Below are 21,973 nucleotides of genomic sequence, written 5' to 3' on the forward strand. Positions count from 1 at the left end.
AGAGGAGGATACATGGGCTGATATGAGGGTTAAGTTAATTACAGGGGACTACCAATTAGAGGGCAAAGCGATGGGTCTGTTTGCCTCACCGCGGCATCCCAAAAACATCACCAGCTCCCACCATGTTTATCCTCTGCAGCCACAAGACCGCAGCTCCCATCAGCCTTCACTGGAGACAGCTTAGATACAGAGGGGGTTACGGCTGGAGAACATGCAAGCAGTGTTTGCAGACATGGCTAATACGGGTAAGTGGGGAACATGTAGCTTTCAACTATTTGTACTGAAAGCGGGAAAGCTACGTCTCAATTTGCTTATGTAAAAACATGTAGAGAAAAACATGAACAAAGATAGAGGCACTTAGTCTTTATAAACATTGTCAAACGTCAAATACATAATCAAACGTATAAATGTTTTGCGGAAAAAAACAGATATCACAGTTAAAAGATCAGTAAAAAAAACTCAACGTCACTCTGTTGAGTGTTACATATGGCTCTGTTGGAGACTGTCAAGCAAGATCATAAAGAGGAATTTATTAAAATCTTCTAGTCCTTCATCCTTCTATTATGTGTGTGATTATCTGAAACTTCACCCACAGTCTGATATGGCTTTTAGAGTCCCTCAAAAGCAGAGACAATCATCAACGGTTCAATACGTCTTTGTCCAACGGTTTCATATTTGCTACATGGTGCACATGGGAGCTCCATGCCCACTGGACGGAGTTCAATTGGGAAACAAAGCCAGAGTTGACACTCAGAAAGCTCCGATCTCAGTCCCCCATCCCTGGGACGACTTGGCTGGTCCGCTCAAGACCCTGCGCTGGGCTGTGGGAGACCCCAGCGGTGCGAAGGGCCTGAAAGAGACTTGTAGTGGTGCAGAAGATGATGAAACAGAAGAGGAGGAGGAGGTAGAAGGAGAGGAAGAGGAAGGAGTGTGAAGGGGGAGAGGCGAGGCCCTGGTGGGGGTGTGAGGGGATGGCTGGGTTGGTCTGGAAGGGACGAGGGCTGGGGACGCTGCAAGAGAGGGCAACCGGTGGACGGTGGCCAAGGCTGTAGGCGCAAGGAGTGGTGGTACACCCTGCTGGCAGCCAGCCAGGGGGCCGAGGCGGAGGGAGGCGGGCGCTGGGTAGCTCCCCAGTAGGGCAAGATCCCTTCGCCCGCTGGGGAAAGCAGGTGAGGAGGAGGCTTGTGAGGTGGGGGAGATCTGAGGGAAGGACGCCCACGGCCAAGGGGGAAAGGGCAGGGCGGAAGCGGGGGGTGACTGTAGGAGAAGGGGGTCGAGCTCGCTGGCACAGTGGGAAAGGTGGGAGACGAGGCGGGCTCCTATAGGATCTGGGGACTCCCCGTCGAGGGAGCTGAGGTACCGCACCACCTCTCCAACGCACTCCCTAAAGCCCAGGGTCCTGTAGTCAACTGCCAACGCCCTCGCATCAAAGTAACCTGAGGGGGGAATGCAAGCTTTGTGATCCAAAGAATAATGATAATGAAATGCAGTCACTCCTGAAAATATAAATACTAAACATGCTGTTTCTCCCAAAAGACAATACTTCGATATCCTGTTTTTTGATGGGTTTTCCACAATTATTCCAAAGGCTTTTTGTGTCCAATGTTCCACAGGAAATTGAGAAAAAGTTAGACATTTTAGTGAATTGTTTTTTCAGCAACAAACTCAGAAGTCTCACCTTTTCCTCCCATGGCATGTAGGAGCTTGAGGTGGTCCACAGTCATCTGCAGGATCTCTGCTTTCTCCAGCTTGGATGAACCCTGCGGGAACATGAGCAACATTTTACTCTGTTGCATCAGATTTTATGAAGCAGTTTTTTCTAAAAAAAAAAAAAAAATGTATTTCCTCGTTGAAGCAGAATGGTTGTAAAGCATTGTGGATTTATGAGTGGTCACCTGTTTTTCAAAAGCACTGGGCACGAGCCTCCTGAGCTCTGACAGACTGTGGTTGATTCGGTCTCGGCGTCTCTTTTCTATGATCTACACAACAAGAAGAGCGGAGGAACATTCAGGGCCAACCATAACGACAGGACTCCAAAGATTAAGATCCAATGCTATAATCCACTCACCCCTCTTCTCTTCTTTCGGGCCAGAACCTGTGAGGCGCTACCAGGAGACATGGACCCGGTCACTGGGCTGGAGAGAGAGAGAGAGAGAGAGAGAGAGAGAGAGAGAGAGAGAGAGAGAGAGAGAGATGAGGGACATGGGGGAATGGTATTGGCACAGAGAGAAAGATGTTGATTCCCCCTGCATATTGTTATTATTACCCTCCATAATATAACACAGAGGCAGGATGGCACATCAGCCTCCTTCAATCTAATTTGTTTTTTTTGGGCACAGAACAACATTAGAGTGCCCGGGAGAGGAGGGAGGACACGATTGTTTTCACTTTAATGCATTTCTGGACATTAGTCTCAGTGAAATGTGACATGCTGTTCTCCTTTCCATCTGAGCGAAAGCACTTTTAGAAAGATGATTATATGGCCCCGGGGCGATGCTCTCACTCGCATGGGGCTCCAACGTGCAGCATGGGATCGGAGTAGTACAGTCCGAGTACAGTTGCTCAATATGTATTTGCTTGCGAATGCTCATCTTACAGCTTGGAGTTCCCTTCTAACTGCCCTGACTTACTGTGTTTCTATTAGATTTTAACATGAAGGCTGCCAATATAGCTGTAGTGTTTTTGTTCTTCTCAGACGGGCTGACTTGAAAAGGCGGAACTGTATCCAGTTTGCATGACACATGGCAATTTGATTTATCCTCAGTGTTTCTGGCTTGCTTGCTGCTTGTGAGACGACCAGTATTGATGTGCATGTGTTTTGATACGCACTGTTGCAAATGCACTCTGGTGAAGGTTTGCTTAAATCCACGAGGAATCTGAATAATTCACCTAAAAAGCAAAAAGGTATGTCATCAATTATTATTATTATTATTATTATTATTATTATTATTATTATTATTATTATTATTATTATTATTATAGACTACAATTAAATGTCTTGCCATTGTAGGTCACAAAATGCAGTCAAAGGTTCAAGTGTGTGTTTTAAATTACAAAAAAGTATTTTAATTAGTAGTTTGCATTTTCCATCTTTTCCTACTAACTTTTTTAACCATAGGCATATGAATAATTAACTTATGATTAATTACTAAATGTTATATACTTAATACAACAAAGCTTAATAATGCATTTTTACTTTTAGCCTTTCAAAATATAATCTTTTCCTTTTTTTTTTTTGCAGTGAATTAAATCTAAAATCATGGCAGATGTTTGTAGACCTATGTCATATATTGAAGTATAATAACATCATTTCACTATATCCACACACAGTGTGTCTGATATTTCTTCAAAACTGATAATAAAGTTGTCCCTCTCTGTTGCTTTTGTGTTTTGTGAAAGTTTTGATGTTTGCAACATCAGAGAGTTCCTGAGGTGGAAAGGATTAAAAGTGACATTGCAACAATTATTAATGAACAGAGATATTTTAGGAATAAATTGTAAATTCTGACTCATTCAGTTTTGATCTGATTATTTTGAAATGCCTTTATTTTCAAATGATACAGTGAAAATTCTGCTCATGACTTCAACCCATCTCCACCTTCAGACCTGACAGGCCTTGCATAATTTTTTACCTCCACAGCGATGATCAGCCTTTACTTAAAAAGGAAACATAACACGTTTCATTTAGAGGGGGAACGGCAATGAATTCAGTTTTCAGTGAAAGCAGGATATTAGCTTCCAGATGCCTGAAGTTTTACTTTAAACATGCTCAGCTTTGCTGGACGGTTTGTCAAAATACTTAAATAGAAAAACAAAACACTAAAAATAAATGCAGTTGTTTCAAGAATAGGAATCTGTTTCTTATTTGTACGATGATCCACATCAGATTCGGAGTATTAACAAATAAAACATTTCGGTATTTCATGCATGAAATGCATGTTAAAACCAAAAACAAGTGTCAGTGTCAAGTGTGACTGGAGGGAATGAAAACCTCATATGTGGTTGGCAGATGCTCACCAATAACCGTCTTCTTGTCCCACGTCAATAAACTCGTCTGTGTCCGAGTCTGGGGAGCTGTAGTCGTGAGGTCTCTTCATGTCTGTGCCCCTTCCTCACTGGACTGATGGACGGACGGACTGATGGATTTGGGGGATCTTGTCGGCCGCTCCGTGAAGGCAACGCGCTGAAGGCTGTCTCCCTTGTGGATGAAGCGCTCACCCTGTGTTCCACTCGCTCTCTGTTTCTTATAAACGCCTTGTTGTCCTTAGTTACTTCTTGTCACTTGAATTTGCTTCGTTTTCTTGTTTCTTCATGCGTCTTCTGTCCTTTCCTCTGTGAGTCAGCGGTGCCACTGGATCGACCCCCAAGGGCCCATGACGACTATGAAAATTCACAAGCTGCTTGAGGCTTCTACTCTATCACTGGCACCCAATCATATAGTCTCTCTCCCTTCCTCTCTCTCTGTTATGTCTCTTTTGGCTCTCTCTCTCTCTGTCACAGCCACCCAATGACAAAGTAGGACTTTGGCAGTTGGGGCAGGGTTGCCAGTTTTGGCTCCCCCGCCTCTTCTCCCTGTCCCTCCTCCCTCCCTTTAATCTGGCCGTCCCCAGTTTGTCCTCCCCCCCCACCCCCATCTTTCCAACCCTTTGCTCAGTCATCCTCAGTCAATTAGCCTCCAATCTCATCCCGCTCTCCTTCCTTCCTTCTTTTTATCCTCCTTTCTTTCTATTTCTGCTCCTTTAATTACACTGCTTTGTAGAACAATGGCAGAGGGAGGGAGGGAAGGAGAGAGGTAAGGAGCGTGGGAATGATGGACTCTGGAAACACTCCATCATCCACAGGGGAGTGTGTGACAACGCAAGACTCTCACACAATCGCACAGGTGACTTGAAGAATGGACTTATTGAACTTTTTTTGGGGAGTTAGTGTGAGAGACACACAGCTGAGAGAGAAAAACATGGCCGCAGTGATACAAAGATTGCCCTCTAGGCAGCTGTCAGTGATCAGCAAAGAACCACAAGAAATAAAATAAGAAAATCATGCATATTGTCCCCTCCAGCAGCACACCAGTAAATCCTCAACCTGCCAGGCTCAAGTAGCCCTTCAACACCGCCAGCCTCGTTCCATATCTCATGATGTTTTAGTTGTATTACATTAAAGTGTTACACTATTTTCTTTCACACAATTGAATTGTCAGTGTAAATGCTGAGTGTCAGAAGATGGTTGTTTATCGTATTAGCCTGTCCTTTTGTCTACAACATTACCTAAATCCCCCGTTACTTTTCAACATTTTCATCTATGCATCCATTAGCTCATGATTTGAAAAATATTTAAATTGTTAATAAGTTAATTTTACCTACAACTGTTTATCTATTCATAATTATTAAGCTAGCCTCTATGATTTATAAAAAACATTTTTACTATTTCAACTATAACTTTTAAAAATGTAGAAATCGAGAGCTTTGAGCTCAGACGTTGAAACCAGCCGCCTCCGGATGCTGGCTTGTGTCTGTGCAGAGATGAGGGCAGGTCCTGGGGGGTCAAGAGAGGAATCAGCCCAGTGAGTGTCTGAACATCTGGGCTCTTCACCGGACAAGATAGTCCTCTCTGTGCTCACACACACACACACACACACACACACACACAGAGACACACACTCACAGCACCCGGTTCCGCTGCCACCGTGGGAAGATTGCTGGTACAGATTGCCATGGAAACACGAGGCCCAGGCGCCTGTTGTTAGGAGCGATGCCTGACTGACCCAGCGGTGTGTCCGTGTGTGTGTGAAAGACGGAGAGAGGCCAAGTGGCATGCCCTCTTCCACACAATGCCCAGCTGAGTGTGTCTCTTCCTGCCTGGCAGACTGGAAGGGTGTGTTACTTTAAACATACTACAATGCATCAGCGCGAGATATTTGTGTATGTTTTTGGAACAAGCAAAGTCTTTTTTGTGTAGGCTTATTTTGTTCCTGGAGCGTCGTGCTCTGTTTTGATTTATTTCTTGATTTTCTTTATGTCTCTCTTTTTTCTTCCTCTCTTTTATGATGATGTGCTTTTCAACAGCATTTGTTTTTTCATCTAATCTCTCTCGCATTAGATGTAACCGAGCCCTGCCCGCCTGCATTTTATCATATCATAGGCTACATGTAAAGTAATAAACTAACTTAAAACATGTGCATGTGCGTGTGTTTGTAATACCCAAGTGTCAGTAATCAGTGTGACCATCACCAGGGGGCTTATGGTGTGGTGAGTAGGCTATGAGTCAGGACTAACAGAAAAGAGAAATCCCTCTTTCTCTCCCTCCAAACAGCCCCTTCCACATATCCTTTTATTACCAATCATTCCTTAATTCAGATCTGGATCTCATTTTGGCATCAGAAAACAGGGAAGAAAGAGTCTGAAAGAAAAGAGACATCTATGAAGTCAGGCTTCAGCCTCTTCTCTGTTGTTATTTTTATCACCCACCCACCCCTCTCTTCAAAGAATAACTTTCTTCTCTGTATCACCAGCCTTTTTCTTGCTTCTTTGTTGGTGTTTTTTTTTAATGAAATCATTCTGGTTTCACTCAATGTATTCCCAGTCCCAGTTGTTCCAGAGTGATGAGGCAAGTTGCAGAGAAAAAGCATGCAAGTGGAAGGCAATTAAGACGATGAATGAATAAATACGTTAATTATGAAAATGGTTCCATGGTGGGGCTATGCGAAGAAGACGGGAGCGAAAGAGAGAGCTGGCAATAGATGGTGAGATGGAATTCTGGGAGATTTCTGGCGATCTTGGTCGGCCACTTCAAGTCGTCTCCCTCCCATCCCTCCAAACCACAACAAGGCAACGTCCCTTATTGAAATTAACAAGCTCATACTTTTACAATTTGCACACACACGCACACATGCGCAACTTCAATATGAACGTGTGAATACTCAGCGACACACACAGACACACACGGACACACACACACACACACACACACACACACACACACAGTGATTCATGCAGGCACACACGCAACTCCTTCACATGAATGCGGACAGTGCATACCCACAATTTATAAGACACAAACACTCAGCTGCAATTATTGCCTCTGATGCATGACTATTGCTATTGTTTGAAAGTCTGTGAGTTGGAACGAGCTCAGCGAGACATTTTGTTGTGAATTGTTCCACTATATTCATGTCATACGACATCACTGGGCCGATATATGTCTCGCTGCATGGTTGAATATGATTATTTGAAGCAACACAAAACCAACTTTCAGCAAGAAATGTTTTGCCTAAAACTCTCTAACTTACACTTTTTGTCAAAGTTCTTTGTTTATGTTTTTATAATTGTCCTCACAAATGGAAATATATTATCTTTGAAATGTGCTTTGATATAAAGGGTGTAATCATATAGCATTCGTCAAAAGGAAATATTTGTTCATCTTCTAGAATCCCTGCTGAGAATATATGAAAGGTCAATCAGGGAGCTCTTCACATACACTAAAAAAAAAATCTATAGATTTCGTATTGGTATGAGGCTTTCATAGCAGTCCGCCTGTGGCTGGGCGCTCAGTCACTGGGGTCAAGATTGGATTGGCATGGGAACTGGCACCGGAGCAGCTTGGCACTGTCTAGGCTGGACCCATGAGGGAATTATCTGCCCTTCAAACACATAAGGAATGCCTGGGACCTGTGGCACTGCCTGCCTGGCCGTCTCCACGACTCACTCGGGAAAAAAACCTGGATATATGAGGCATTCCTGGACCCGTCAGGTTTGTTCCTATAGGCCGTTTGCCAAAACACTGCATTGTGTTTTTATGATCTGATTGAGCTGATATGAGGTGTGAATAAACCTCCAGAGAAATGGGGTTAGACACAGTCAGTATATATGTTTGAGATAGTGGCTGCTGTGATTTCAGGTGTCAAGAGGGCAGGAGGGCTGCAATGCCGGGTTATGCAGCCTGTAAGAAAGAGAGAGAGAGAGTCCTCCCTCCTCCTCTCTGGCTCCCCGACACACAAATAAATAAAGAGGCTAAAAGCCCAAGAGAAGAAGCAGAAAGGAACTTTTGTGGCTTCCGAGTGGGGTCCCTTTCATGGCGGTTCCCACAGCACTAGGCCTGTGATGACATTCACCACGTTTCTCACACACACACACACACACACGCTGACGGGCGCTGTGACTGCGGTGACTTTCGCTGGTGCCGGGCCTCAGACGGGATGGCGAGGGCCCCGAGAGCCACAGGCAGCCATTGTGCTGTCGCCGCGGAAACCAGCCTCTTTATGTCAGACATGTTTTTCTGTTTGTTTTCTTTTTTATGTCTTTAATGTGGGCATGGGGGAATGTTTCCCCTCTCATCTCCCCCCGCCCCCTCTTCCTCCACTGCTCTGCGTTATTCCCCCCAATACCCATCTTCCTCCTCTTCCCACCAATCAATCCACATTTGTTTCTCCTCTTCTCCTCCCCCCCTCCCCTTCCACTCCCTTCCTCCCCCATGTTGTCTTCCCCCTTTTCCCCCTGGAGATTGTCATTTGTAAAGCTCTTTGCTACGACAGCCCATATCTTTGTCGTGGTGTTGCAGCCTCCCTCTCACTCAGCTCCTTTTTATCTATACTTCATGAGGTTTTGGCACAAACTGGCCCTTTTTTTTTTTCTTCTGCACTGAAAAAACAACAGCGATGCGCACAACTCTAAAACAACAAAACCTATCCTCAAAAGAATTCTGCCTTTCCCACGCCAGGCCAATTTTCTTCACAAGATTAAACAAACTCCGCATAACAGAATGAAAGACATGGGGGGGGGGGGAGGAATCTGGTTATGATTCTTGTCTCCAAAAACTCCAGCAGAGGATGCCCCAGAGTCCCACAATGGGAAAAACAAACCTGAATAAAGCAAACTGTTACTATTTTTAAATGCTTGAAGAATGCCATGACTCAAAGGCACGCCGGCCCTCGTCCGTAATCAGTTCATTCTGACTGCGCTCCTCCGCCACATCACACACGGGACACCATCTTTTATGAGCCGCAGAGAGAGAGAGAGAGGGGGGTGAAAATATAAAAGAGTTCAAGGCGAATCCAGCGAGTCCACCTCTCAGCCGTGTTTTAAGACTCGGCTAATATTAGCCGCTGTAAAACTAGCCTTGCTCAAGCCTTGTGGCGTGGAGGCTGACCGTAATTCAAGTTTATGGAGGAGACTAATATTTATTGCAGGGAGTCATGCGATGCCTCCTCGATCAGCTTTCTATTTCCAGCGTTCAGGGTAGAAACGTGCTAATTCTGAAAGGATAGATTAAAACAGGAAAACACGTGCATCAGCTCCTCGATCACACACCAGCGTGGTTCAGAGGAGCTCTCACTGAGTCATAAACCCAGGAGATGGTGCTCCATCCCTGTTTGACGCCATCGGCTGCCGTCTGACAGCCTCTCACTTTCCCAAATCCCTCCTATAACTTTACACCTCAGATTACAGCCTTATCAGGGAGGCATCCAGCCGACAGCTCGCTCCGACGGCAGCTCCGAAGAGCCAGCATAAGCCTCTGAAAACCAGCATAAAAACTTGCCGCCACCGCACCGCCGGATAACTTTTAGTGTTCCCAGAAGGGGATTACAATGAGTGTGCAGGGAAAGAGAGGAAGACTTTGATGGAGGAAGGATGAGGATAATGACAAACATCGTTTTCATATCCTGAGGGAGCTGGTAACACTTTAAGCGGCCTTGATTGATGCTTTTATAATTAAAATGACTTGAACTGAAATAATGGATGCATTCATTCCTTTTTCTCTTTTCTTTTTTTTTACTGTTGCCAAACCGACTTCGCTGTTCAGTAAAACGAATTGATTGGATCTAATCAACAGATCTATACAGTATCAATGTATTCAAGTGGAGAAGTGATGGGGCCTATATATTTAATAGATCTCCACGTGGCTCCTTTTACGTCACATTTGGGCGAAGACAAATTTGTTCTTATGAATAGATACTAAACTGGATGTTATATAAAACTGTAAATTACAAATAAAGTTTTTTGTCATCTGTTTTTTTTACCCAGTTTAACTGTTAATGCATTTGTGCTATTACCACTTGGAGTGGCATAAGATGGATGTTTGGATGGATGTTTATCTTTTTACTAATAGTAATATACTGTTCATCTATTACTTCTAACTATTTGAGCTGTTTATTAATCACCTTTAGCTATTTCACCGGTATATTTATCACCTTTGCTATTTCATTTGCTTGGTTTAGCTTAGCTACTTTCTCATCATTGATTTAGATATTTACTATACTATTTCATTCTCTTTGCTAGGTCACTTTTTAACACACTCAACTGCAAAGTGTTGTGAGTGTGTTTCAACAGACAGCCAACTGGTTATTGTAAATCTACTAGATCAGCATCACATAAATCTCCGATCCTCTTTGTCCTTCCTACGTATATAGGTGGACATCAAATCAGTTGTTCGGTTTGGTTGATTTAATTAGTTGAGATTTCCTTTTACTTTTACTTCCTGGTTGCCAATCATCAATTTATCAGCTCATCAGATCTGATGTACAATACAAGACGCCATGACAAAGCTTGAATTGAAGCGGAGACATCGGTAGATGGAGACGGACGCAGGAGCTCTGACACATTCAGCCGCCAAGGAGGTTCGTACAAAACTGCCTTGCTGAACGGCACACTTGTGCCTCATGCACAAACACACACACACACACACACACACTGTCCTTCTCAGACAGTTTGAGGTCAGTGCTTGAGGACGACTAGCTAACTGCAAATAGTACAGGAGGCTTTGATGTTAGGACTTGGCTGTGGCAAAGACGGCCGGCTAGAGCTGAGGAACTGCGCTACCGGAAGCTCGTGGTCTGGGACGCCTCCATTTACTACTCTGTTCTGGTGCTAAATATACAATAATAAAAAGGCTGGCCGATTTATTTCAGACTGTGATACATTTCCTCTCCGGCGAGGGAAGAAAGGACTGGGCACGAGACAGACGGCTCCGGATTACTGAAGAACATTAAGTGATAATTACAGAGCGAGATAGACAGAAAGAGAGGGACAAGGTTTCCCCCTCTCGCTTTTCTCCTCCTCGTCCTCTGCCACCACAGAGGACGGTGGCGTCTCCAAGCGGCGTATTAGACTCCCAATGATTGGCTATGATTGCATTATCGGATCCCATGAGGGATAAAAGGACAGCGACACACACACACACACACACGCACACAACAGGCCTGTGTTTCATTGCTCAATGATCACAGCCTCCTCAGAAGTCAAACATGACTTTTTGTGAAACATCTTAAGACACGGAGCCATTAAAGAAAATATGATTTGAATTCAAACATGGCCTTTATCTTTTTTTTTTTAAAGTCAGAAACACACAAGCCTGCACACACACACACACACACACACACACACACACACACACACACATACGCACACTCGTACTCCCCTATGTGCTCGACTTCACCACCAGCCCACCGCACTCCTCTCAAAGCTCTTTGATCCCCGGTCGAGGGTCCTCTCCGCGGTGCCTCCGTCTGAATTCCAGAGATTCTGGGATAATTCAAACGTTTCACGGCACATACTTGGTCCCCCCAGGAGACAGCGGCGGGGATGGAAAATGCCACCACGGTCTCTCTCCCTCCATTGTCCCTACTCTTTAATCAGGCCCTCTCTGTGGCTCGCGCTGCCACCGTGGTGTGTTGTCTCAGCCTGGGAAAATGCCGGCCTAAGTGGCTGTTATGTGCTGAGGCGCAGACCACAGGGACCCAGAGGGGTGCTGCTGGAGCCCTCGGTGCCAGCCGTGGGTCTCACAGCGGCGAACACACTGACTAAGTGAGGTCCCAAATCTGGATGCAGCCTTGCATAACAGCCAGTCGCTGCATCTATTTAGTTTGTGGACCGAGCTCCGATCTGTAAATCATGCGCCATCATAATCACAGGCATAAGCCAAAACCCAATCATAAATCACAAATATTATTTCTTCCTAAGGGGTTGATGGGTGTAAACCAGCATCAAACTGCCACACAGATAGGGTTGTTGGAACAGTGCGATTGCTCGGCTGTGGAGAGGGAGTTTCCTTCCCATATGTCAACAAATGACCAAAACAAAGGCCTTATGTTTCCTGAAGTCAGAGCAGGGAGAAGGTCAGCAACCAGAAGTACCTCAGAGTTCAACTTATTTCAGCCTCGCGTTGGGACAGACTCGTGTCAGGGCTGGGCTGCTGGGTCACCCGACGGCTGGCCTGCCTTCTGCCGGACACAACGCTCCTGCAGCCCTTCAGGTCAAGTTTACAAGGACTGAGTCAAACCCTGCTGGTTTATACTAGTTTATATATAGTGCTTATACGCGTGAATAGAACTTTTATGAGGTGTCGTAAATTTCGTTTTCAAAAGAGGGTGAGTATGGAGGCTCATGTACGCCTACCCTGTGGTTTCTCCAGGCCACCACGAAGCCTTTGTATTCGCCCTGTTTACCATGGGAAAATATCTGAAACAAATAAGTTGCTTGGTCGGCACCCATCAGTGTAAAAAAACACTTCTAAGGGAGAGAGAGAGGGTGTGGCGCAGCGCTGAAGGAACTACTTGTTTACTCTTGCCATGTCCGAAAATAAAAAAAAAAGAGGAATCATTTTCTCTCCGAAATGGAAAGCAAATAAACAAGTATTCTTGAGCAGACAATGTGGGCAGGCGTGAGCCGGCTGCGGCTGTGCAGCGGCATGCTGGACTCGGTTTGAGAAGGAGGTTGACAATTTGAGGTTCTACTGCACATCATCGCCATCATCATCGTTGTCATCATCCCTATCAATGACTCTCTGCAGTGGAGGAAGGGAGACGTAACCGAAACTTCAGAGAAGTTAAAGCCATTTTTTTTTCATTGTCAAAAATGCATGTACGTGTACATTTTTAACTAAATGATGAAACATTTAGCTCTGAAGTGAAAAAGGTCATGTGAGATAAGTGATACCTTGTTATCAAGTCTGTGTAAATGTCATTTAGTTACATCATGATTTAAACCCTCACCCCTCGATCTCTTCTCAAATTAGCTCATTTACGTGTCTCTATGGAGAACATTTAATTTGTGTGAAAACCTGCACGACAGAGTCAATTTTAGGTTATTTTGGAGGTTAATTTGTTAATTTCCATCCCTTGGAAAAGTTGACTTTTTGTTTTGTTGACCTAGTTTGTTGAGTGGAACACTGCTTAAGATAATGTGTCACAGCTGGGATGTGATGCACAGCATTTAAACTCTTTTACTTTAATTAATTTGTGTCAGCGTCGTGCACATGAGACTAACAACCGAGCTGCAGCCACAAAGACGGGCCTAACCTCAACACAATGCACAAATTAAGGCTAGCACTGTGATGTTTATTTGATGTTAAGTCATGAGCTCTAAAATCAAATGTATTTCTAATTTAAATTAATTATTCAACCAAGTTGGTTTAAACTAATTATACCATGTGGCATGGTGATTTCAAAAAGCACACAGATGTCAAAATACAGAATTGAAGAGTTATATAATCCTTAAAAATGTTTTTGGAAAAAGTAACGAGTTTCATAAAAAAAATAAAAAAAAATTGTATTACTGGTAATTAACAGTTAAACCATTTACATACAAGTGTGCACCTTATTTAAGAGCACCTTACACCACCGCAGGGTCAAACCTGGGACTATATTTTGTGCTGTCACGATAGCTATCCCAAGACCACTTCATTTTACCCCATATGAAGAGAATACATTCATTCAGACCAAATTGAGTTTTTGCTAATAAGTTTGTCAAATCAATCTCTACCCTCTACGTATCTGATTTTACAAACATGAATGTACTTGTATTGCTAGGACCAAGCATTGCCAACTCTCATGTTAACTACTTGCTTTCAAGAACACTGCAGTCATCTGTTGCTGGTTTATTAGAGGCTCCGAAAGTTGAAAGGAAATCAGGGATTTGTCAATTATGCCCCAACGCTGTGGAACACACTATCTATAGATATTGGGGAAGCCATCTTGCAAAATATTTTTCAAAATAAAGCTGAAAATATAGCTTCTCACTTTAGGCTTTAACTATGACTTTTCCCTGAACGGCTGCACTTTGTACTTCTTTTATCATGTTTATTTGACTTAATTTAAGACATTTTATGTTGACCTATTTGATAAAGGGAGTTTTAAAGTGGTTTGACGTAATGTAGTGTGGCTCTTCAGATAATGTATAAGTGTGTTAAGTTAAAACGTCAGTGGCCATTAGATTTGAGATTAGACAGTGATGTTGGTTAACCCCCACAGCTTCACCGAGAGGGTGGTTTCCCGGGCAACTTTGTGTTGTGACACAGATGAGACCCACAGTGAGGTTTACATCCCCAAGAAGTTCTGAGGTGGCTGTAAACTGTAGTTTAAACATTTTCGGTGTAATCAAGAAGACCGTTGGTGAGAGTACGAGAAAAAAAAAAAAAAAAAAACTTTGAGTTTTCATCTTAAAAAACACAAGAGAATAAAGACCTTTTGGTGCTTCAATAATGAACATGTGCATGCTGGAAATATGGATACTGATTTGATTTTTATAATTATTACTATAATAATCATCATCATCATCATCATCATCATCATCATTATCATCATTATGATGATGATGATTAATAATAATAATAATAATGAAAATAATAATAATAATAATAATAATCATTATGATGATGATTATTATTATTATTATTATCATCATCATCATCATCATCATCATGTGGTAAATAATTGGTAGTACTAAATGGGTTTCATTTTCAATCTCATGTTATGCATTCTATATATTCTATTTAATCTTATTTTTATTTCATTTTATCATGTATGTTTAACTTTTCACCTTAATTCACAGTTTTTCCTCTTTATTCTTTGTCTATTTTCCCTTATTGTAAAGCATGGTTGCTGCCTGTCTTGTGTGAAAGGTATAGGCCACGCCCCCACCGGCTACCGATTGGATGAATGACAAACGTCATTGTTGAACGCGGAAGTTGTCGAGTGTCGCGTCCACGGGACAATGAGCATTGCTAATCTCTGTGTTATGATTACGGTTTTCTCGCGTTCAGTCGCCTAATTACACAGGTGAGAGCATATTGTACGTATTCCATCTCACTGTGTTTCAGCATGCTTCGTAAGGTGCAGTTGGTGTTGTTAGTAGCCGTTTTGTTTCATTAAGTGTAACTAACTGGCTACTCGGCGCTAGCTATGTTGACGTTAAGTTAGCCGAGCTCAGCAAACACAAACTGAAGCTATATGTCTTCTATCTCGCTTTTATTTCTGATGTCAAACGTGTGTCTGTTTTTTAATATATACATATATATTCATAGTAAGCCTTTTCGTCTAGGGGTAACGCTATTAAACGCTGCCTAAGCTCAGTGTAAAGTATACTGTACATAAACCTAATGCCTAATATCAAGGTAACTCACTGGTGACCCTGTTTCCTCCTTTCCCTTTAACCCATTTTACCCACTAGAATATGTATACTGTATAATTTATGTAGGATAAATTGTCCACAAAACAAGAAATGTCAAGTGCCACACAAGCTCATTAAATATGTAGTCAGTTATACATTCCAAAATCAACCTTTTGCTGTTTCCCCGTTTAAACCCTTAAATGATTGTCTCTCTCTCTCTCTCTCTCTCTCTCTCTCTCTCTCTCTCTCTCTCTCTCTCTCTCTCCACCCATGCTGTGGCAGGTCTCCCTGAGGTACAGACATGGAAGTGCCTTGCTACCTGCCCAAACTGCTGTTAGAACTCAATGAGCAGCGGAAGCGGGACTTCTTCTGTGACTGCAGCATTCTGGTCGAAGGTCGCGTCTTCAAGGCCCACCGTAATGTGTTGTTTGCTGGGAGCGGCTATTTCCGGGCTCTTCTGGTTCACTATCTGCAGGTGATAAGAGCTTACATCAGAGCTACCCAATGTTTTTATTTCTAGGAGAGGTGGGCAAGCATTAAGCATGGCCTCTTAGAAACAAATGTTATTATTTGGCTCAGAAGATGTATATATTATTGTGTTATTAATGATTGAAGAATAAAATAAATAAATGTGTTCCTCGTGGGTGGATAGTGGGAACTAATAACCCCATTAGTAAAGTGGTTTGACGTGTCTGGTCTGGTTTGTTAATGTGACAGCTGATTCTTCTTCATCCTTGCTGGCCATTCACAGCTGATCTTGTCAAATTAAGGAATCCAATGTACCTGCTAACATGTATATTATCTATTTTTCAGGATAGTGGACAGCGCTATAGCACAGCATCGCTGGACATTGTGACAGCCGATGCCTTTTCGATTATCTTAGACTTCCTTTACTCTGGTCGCTTGGCCCTGAACAGAAGCAATGTCATCGAGGTGATGTCAGCAGGCAGCTACCTGCAGATGACTGATTTGGTGAACTTCTGTAAGGGATACATCCGTTCATCTTTGGAAATATGCAACAAGGAAAAGGAGAAGAACAGAGAGAAGGTGAACCAGGAACAGGGTGGAGGGATTGGTCCCGCAGACAGCGTCACCCCTGCTGCAACAATCTCCTGTGGTGGAGGGTCTGTGGAGCCTCATTCACAGGCTGCAAAGACAGATAGAGGGATGGGTTCAGGTCCGGAGTCGGTGACCTTGCCTAGAACCCCCTTGGCCATGCCTGTCACCTCAACTCCGGGCACCAAAAGAGACATGGACAGCGAGTATCATTCCAGGGAGGAATTTGCATCTGAGAGTGAAGGACAGAAGGGACACATGGATCAGTCTAACCTCTCATCCTCTTCATCATCTGCTTTGACTCCAGAGTTAGTGAACCCCAAGATAGAGTACGACCCCGATGAGGAGCTGATGGAGTCCGCTGACACTAAAGACCTGGCCTCGTATCCTGAGGCCTCTCTCCATAACCCTCATCACAGCAGACAACTTCCCTCGTCTCCCTCCAATGAGCGCTCTCCCTTGAGATACAGCCCCTCCTTTAATGCCAGACAGCTGATGGAGATGCTGTCCAGAGGTGAAGGCCCCAGTCCTCTGGGGGACAGAATGGGGCAGCACTTTACTGAAGGACTAGGTGTCAGCACAGGAGGAAACAGAATGGACGAAGGTTTAGGGTTTGTGGGATCATCTATCATGGAGATCCAGTCTGATTGGCTTGGAGAAGACGCAGGTAAAGATCACTCTAAGCATGTGACTATGTTTTACTGTAGGCTTGAAAAAAAAAATCTTGAAACTAATACTATGTTTCATTCAATAGATTATCAAGCATTGAGGTAAATCTGAACTGTTGGCCTGTCTCTCCCCCTGCAGGTGATGGTTTGGTAGTGCAAGTTAAACTTCATAAGTGCCCGTTCTGTCCATACACTGCCAAGCAAAAGGGAATCATGAAGAGACATATCCGCTGCCACACAGGAGAGAGGCCCTTCCCCTGTCCTATGTGTGGCAAGAGGTTCACAAGACAGGAGCACCTTCGCAGCCATGCCTTCAATGTAAACACTCAGTGTGACTGCAAGATAGTTGTTATCCTAGTCCCTAACATGGTTTTGATATTTGTTAAATGCATGGTGTATATAACATATTTTAAATGAGGATATTTCACTGTGGCAATTATCTGACCCATTGCAGATGCATTGTTGTATTTTGTTTCAGTTGCTGTAGAATTTTATAATACATAATTAAGACAAAAAGGGTTTGTACAAAACCAGTTAAAGCCAGTTAGCTGTAAACAATAATTACTTGTCTCACTCTTCAATAGAGGGCTATTAGTTCTATATATATCTTTTGGCTCCTACATTGTTATTTCTCACCTATAATCATCTATAGGATGGTGCTGCTTGTGAAAAGTGATTTATTAATGTTTTCTCTCACTTTGACCCTCGACAGGTCCATAGGCACAACTGGCCAGTATCATGTAAGAGCTGCAGGCGAACCTTCACTGGATCGGGCGTTTCACCAGGACTGAGACGCTTCGGCATCTGCGACAGCTGCAACTGCGTGACCACCACTCATGATGATTCCTCCTCTGTTCACCCCAACGGCCAACCCGAGCCCATGGAGCGGGCAGATGGGGGTACTGACTGGTCCAGTTTCATGAATGATGTAGATGAGGTGGAGGTTGGCAGAGTGGAGGACTTGGTAGAGAAACAGATGCTTGAAAGGCAGCTTGCTGTCTGCACTGATGTCGGTAACACAGGGAATCTGTAGCCCGTTGCACTTGGCGAAGAAAACCATTCCTCAAACTGTTCTATTGTCAGTTCACTGTGGCCATACTGCTATTGATGTTGGATTATTTCTGCAATATGGCCTGATTTATTGACTCATTTTCAACCAGAAAATGTGTCCCTTTGACTGTTGAAGATATTAACCTGGTTGCAAATAGATTCAGCATTTAAAAATATATATATTTTCAGGACAAATTTGTTTTTTAATCAAACTTGATTCCTCTGCACAATTGCTCAAATTCAAATTAACTGTATGTGCTGCACATACAGAGTACATGGCTGTCAAACATTACAGAAGAGAACAAAAGTAGCTTGTTGCATGTTTTGTTTTGTCAGTTATTATGGGGCCATTGTGAATAGTGTTGCAATAAATGTGTTCTGTAATTCTAGACATGTTTACTTGTATTACGCATGTGTTTTTAATGTGTTTTTTCTCCCTGTGGATTCGCATCAGTGAATACCCTGCAGTATTGATAGAAAACGTGCCCCGTGGCGCCATCTAGGGGTTGCACCAGGGAAAGACAATTCAGTATGTGCCAGTAGTCATTTAAATCGAAGCCTTTTTTGTATTAAGGAAGTATGACTATTTTACAAGTAAGATGTCAGCAAACATGTTAGTTTTTATGGCCGTTGCACATAATTAGTACAGAGTCTAATGAATGTAAGTACTGTAGGATGGACGTCAAAGTTTTAGTGGAAGGCCTGTAGCACCGGTGGGCGGATACACACTTTGCCCTTCCCACCACACGTTCAGGTGTTTATGCAAATATTTCAGACAGGTAGAGTTAAAGCCACCTGGCTGTTAGTAACGAGCTTCTTATAGGAGTTACATATTTACTTACCAAGGATCATGCCTCTTCAAGTGCGACCCACATGTTTTCTAGCTGTGGTTTGTGTAATAGTCCTCATGTGGAGACCTGGGCACACAGCGCACTACGAAGCAAACTGGACCAGTCTGGACGCCAGACCGCTACCACGGTGGTTCGACGAGGCGAAGGTCGGGATTTTCGTCCACTGGGGGGTCTTCTCAGTCCCTGGCTTCGCGCAGTATAGTGAGTGGTTCTGGTACTGGTGGCAGTCCAAAAAGCGCGCAGAGGAAGTTGAGTTCATGCGGAAAAACTTTCCGCCGGACTTTAAATACGCAGATTTTGCGCCCGAGTTTCGCGCTGAATTCTTCGATCCGGACAACTGGGCAGAGGTGTTCAAAGCCTCTGGGGCCAGGTACGGGCATCTCTCTTCCTTTATAAAATGTGCACAGACCTGTATGTATTCGAGTGGTTGTTTCTTGACTGCAGCAACTCTTTTGTTGTCATGTTTGCTCAGCCACACCTGCAGGCGTCAAGTTGTTCTGCTTGTTAGGGCACAGCGATCTTCTTTCTATATCATCATCAGTTTTTCCTCAAAAGTCATAATACTTTAAATAAATAAGACATTCTTACTTTACCAAGACAAAAGTAAAAAAATAAATAATGTTTTTACAGGTATGTGGTATTCACATCCAAACACCATGAAGGATTCACAAACTGGCCCTCGGCAGGCTCCTGGAACTGGAACTCAGTGGACGTCGGTCCTCACCGGGACCTGGTGGGAGAACTGGCTGCAGCTGTCAGGAAGAGGTGAGGAGATGGGGAGAAGGATGCTGTGACGACACTCATTCAGTTATACCTTCTTCTTTTTATTTTATTTTCAAATTCCCTACATCTGAAAAACAGCACTAAAAAACACCCCCCAAAAAATGTCATATTGGCATTCACTTTTTAAAATCTTACACGCATTAGGAAATAGTTGACATAGAAATAACAGGGCTTAACTGCTGTGTGTATTCACTCATATTTCTTTGCCAACAGGTCACTGCACTTGGGTCTCTACTACTCTCTATATGAATGGTACCATCCCCTTTTCTTGTTGGACCAAGCCTCTGGATTCAAGACTCAGCATTTTGTTGCCCGTAAGACTCTTCCAGAGCTAGTGGACCTTGTGATGGCGTACAAACCTGATCTGATCTGGTCTGATGGGGACTGGGAAGCACCAGATACCTACTGGAACTCCACCCAGTTCCTGGCCTGGCTCTACAATGACAGCCCTGTCAAGGTGAAACAGTGTTTACCTCAACATCCGTCAACGCATGCTTATTTAATCCACGCAGGATCCTTGTCATGTAGATAAGACGTGTTGTGTTTCTGCAGGATGTGGTGGTTACCAATGACAGGTGGGGTAAGGGCTGCTACTGCAAACATGGAGGCTACTACAACTGTGCTGACAGGTACACACCGGGAAAACTTCCAGAGCACAAATGGGAGAAGTGCCAGTCCATAGACACCCGTTCATGGGGCTACCGAAGAGACATGAAACTCAGCGAGCTCATGGACTTGAAATCCATCGTAAAGGTGAAAGGTCACTGTAGCTCAACACCCACAACTGACTTTAGGTCCAGTCATTTTGTGATTAATTAGAGAGTGACCTTACTCTTACACTCTTTACGCAGGACTTGGTGTATGTGGTGGCAATGGGTGGAAACTACCTGTTGAACATCGGGCCGATGGCAGATGGCATGATCGCCCCAGTGTTTGAGGAAAGGCTGAGGGGACTTGGCACCTGGTTGGGGGTTAACGGGGAGGCCATTTATGCTTCCAAACCCTGGAGGGTGCAGACGGAGAACAGCACTGTCTGGTGAGATGCATTTTCTGGCAAAGCAAGAGCATCCAAACGTCCCTCTCCTATATTTTAATTTTGTGATTTTAAAATGAGCTATTCTTTTTTGCTCCTGTTATAGGTACACTGTCAAAAGCAATACCGTGTATGCCATTATCCTTGGATGGCCGTCCAGACAACCACTTCAGCTCACGGTGCCCAGGATGACTGGAGCCACAAAAGTAACCCTAACATCTTCATGCCCATAAAGTTCAATCCCAGATACCTTGATTGGTCATGATCATAAACCATATCTATTTCACACCCACAGGTTACACTTCTGGACTATCCTAATGTCCCACTGAAGTGGGCACCGCTGACCCCGACAGCTGGACTGATGATTGTTATGCCGACTATGCCCGCATCTCCTGGAAACGCCTGGTGTCTAAAACTGGAGGGAGTGGTGTAACGCCAGAGACTTGTAAGAAAAATCAAGAAAGAAAGAAGTCTTTAGGTCAAAGGCGTGTCTGTTACACTTTTTACTTCGTTTGTTGTGTGTTATTGTAATGTTTTTATATAAAGTGGTTACAAGCCCATATTTTAGGATTTCCTACGCAACAATAAATCATGTGTATGATGCTGTATGTATGTGTGTGTAACAGGCGTGCTGTCATATTTCTTATTTTGTTCATGCCATGATTTGTTTGGAAGAGAGGCCAAAGTTCACATATGGATTATTTGTTATGTGCCTTATAGAGGTAGTAGCGGACAAAGTGCAAACTTTCATTTTTTTGCACACGTGTATAAACAGCTGGCACCAAATTAGTGTTGTTTGATTTGGGTGTTTGGCAAATTAGTTTTGTATGATTTGGGTTTCTTTTTATGCTGCATCACATGTTCATATGTTAGTCTGCACCACTTTTGAGTTTAATTAAATGTTTATGAGTGGCTGTGACAGGTGGGTGCCTCTTGCTGTTTGTAGAAAACCATTGATGATAAAAACTGAGGCAGGAGACAGTTTTAATTGAACAAGAGTTTGACCACCAGGGAAAAGCGTATCATCAGATGAATGATCTGAATGTAGAGTTTCAAAGAATGTGGAGTATGTTCATGACTAGCTCAAATGTAGAGAGATGCAGATATTCTAGGACCAATAGGAACACCGAATATTTAAAGGAGATAATGAGATTT

General features: G+C 43.5%; 3 protein-coding genes across 4 annotated transcripts; 2 read left to right on the top strand and 1 right to left on the bottom strand.

Moving 5' to 3' along the window:
* Positions 1-357: 357 nt before the first annotated feature.
* On the bottom strand, positions 358-19,114 carry heyl (hes related family bHLH transcription factor with YRPW motif like). 2 transcript variants are annotated; one of them, XM_084032795.1, is made up of 5 exons: positions 18,994-19,114; positions 2,069-2,135; positions 1,896-1,979; positions 1,679-1,760; positions 358-1,436 (listed from the first exon to the last, which is right to left on the bottom strand). In XM_084032795.1, exons 2-5 carry the CDS (start codon positions 2,117-2,119, stop codon positions 751-753), a joined length of 903 nt encoding a protein of 300 aa, XP_083888921.1. In that variant the 5' UTR covers positions 2,120-2,135; positions 18,994-19,114; the 3' UTR covers positions 358-750. The 2 variants fall into 2 exon arrangements, with proteins under 2 accessions (XP_083888921.1, XP_083888920.1); XM_084032794.1 differs by lacking the exon at positions 18,994-19,114 and adding an exon at positions 4,018-4,480.
* On the top strand, positions 14,765-18,542 carry zbtb8b (zinc finger and BTB domain containing 8B). The gene is made up of 5 exons (XM_084032791.1): positions 14,765-15,046; positions 15,660-15,852; positions 16,191-17,100; positions 17,241-17,419; positions 17,814-18,542. The coding sequence occupies exons 2-5, from the start codon at positions 15,679-15,681 to the stop codon at positions 18,132-18,134; spliced, it is 1,584 nt and encodes a 527-aa protein (XP_083888917.1). The 5' UTR covers positions 14,765-15,046; positions 15,660-15,678; the 3' UTR covers positions 18,135-18,542.
* LOC311028320 (tissue alpha-L-fucosidase-like) lies at positions 18,926-21,890 on the top strand. Its single transcript, XM_084032792.1, has 7 exons — positions 18,926-19,372; positions 19,633-19,767; positions 19,999-20,242; positions 20,338-20,538; positions 20,637-20,821; positions 20,925-21,024; positions 21,114-21,890. The coding sequence occupies exons 1-7, from the start codon at positions 19,002-19,004 to the stop codon at positions 21,249-21,251; spliced, it is 1,374 nt and encodes a 457-aa protein (XP_083888918.1). The 5' UTR covers positions 18,926-19,001; the 3' UTR covers positions 21,252-21,890.
* The last annotated feature ends 83 nt before the right edge of the window (positions 21,891-21,973 follow it).

This window comes from Eutrigla gurnardus (assembly GCF_963514095.1).
Source record: "Eutrigla gurnardus genome assembly, chromosome: 17".
Taxonomy (NCBI): Eukaryota; Metazoa; Chordata; class Actinopteri; order Perciformes; family Triglidae; genus Eutrigla; species Eutrigla gurnardus.

Excerpts from the sequence above, each read along its gene's own strand:
- zbtb8b (XM_084032791.1), top strand. The coding sequence starts at position 15,679 with ATGGAAGTGCCTTGCTACCTGCCCAAACTGCTGTTAGAACTCAATGAG. Across the intron at positions 15,853-16,190 it reads TTCTGGTTCACTATCTGCAG|GATAGTGGACAGCGCTATAG; the intron begins GTGATAAGAGCT and ends TCTATTTTTCAG. Across the intron at positions 17,420-17,813 it reads TTCGCAGCCATGCCTTCAAT|GTCCATAGGCACAACTGGCC; the intron begins GTAAACACTCAG and ends GACCCTCGACAG.
- heyl (XM_084032794.1), bottom strand. The coding sequence starts at position 4,097 with ATGAAGAGACCTCACGACTACAGCTCCCCAGACTCGGACACAGACGAG. Across the intron at positions 1,980-2,068 it reads CCCGAAAGAAGAGAAGAGGG|ATCATAGAAAAGAGACGCCG; the intron begins GTGAGTGGATTA and ends CTTGTTGTGTAG. Across the intron at positions 1,761-1,895 it reads CCAGTGCTTTTGAAAAACAG|GGTTCATCCAAGCTGGAGAA; the intron begins GTGACCACTCAT and ends ATGTTCCCGCAG.
- LOC311028320 (XM_084032792.1), top strand. The coding sequence starts at position 19,002 with ATGCCTCTTCAAGTGCGACCCACATGTTTTCTAGCTGTGGTTTGTGTA. Across the intron at positions 19,768-19,998 it reads GCTGCAGCTGTCAGGAAGAG|GTCACTGCACTTGGGTCTCT; the intron begins GTGAGGAGATGG and ends CTTTGCCAACAG. Across the intron at positions 20,539-20,636 it reads ACTTGAAATCCATCGTAAAG|GACTTGGTGTATGTGGTGGC; the intron begins GTGAAAGGTCAC and ends CTCTTTACGCAG.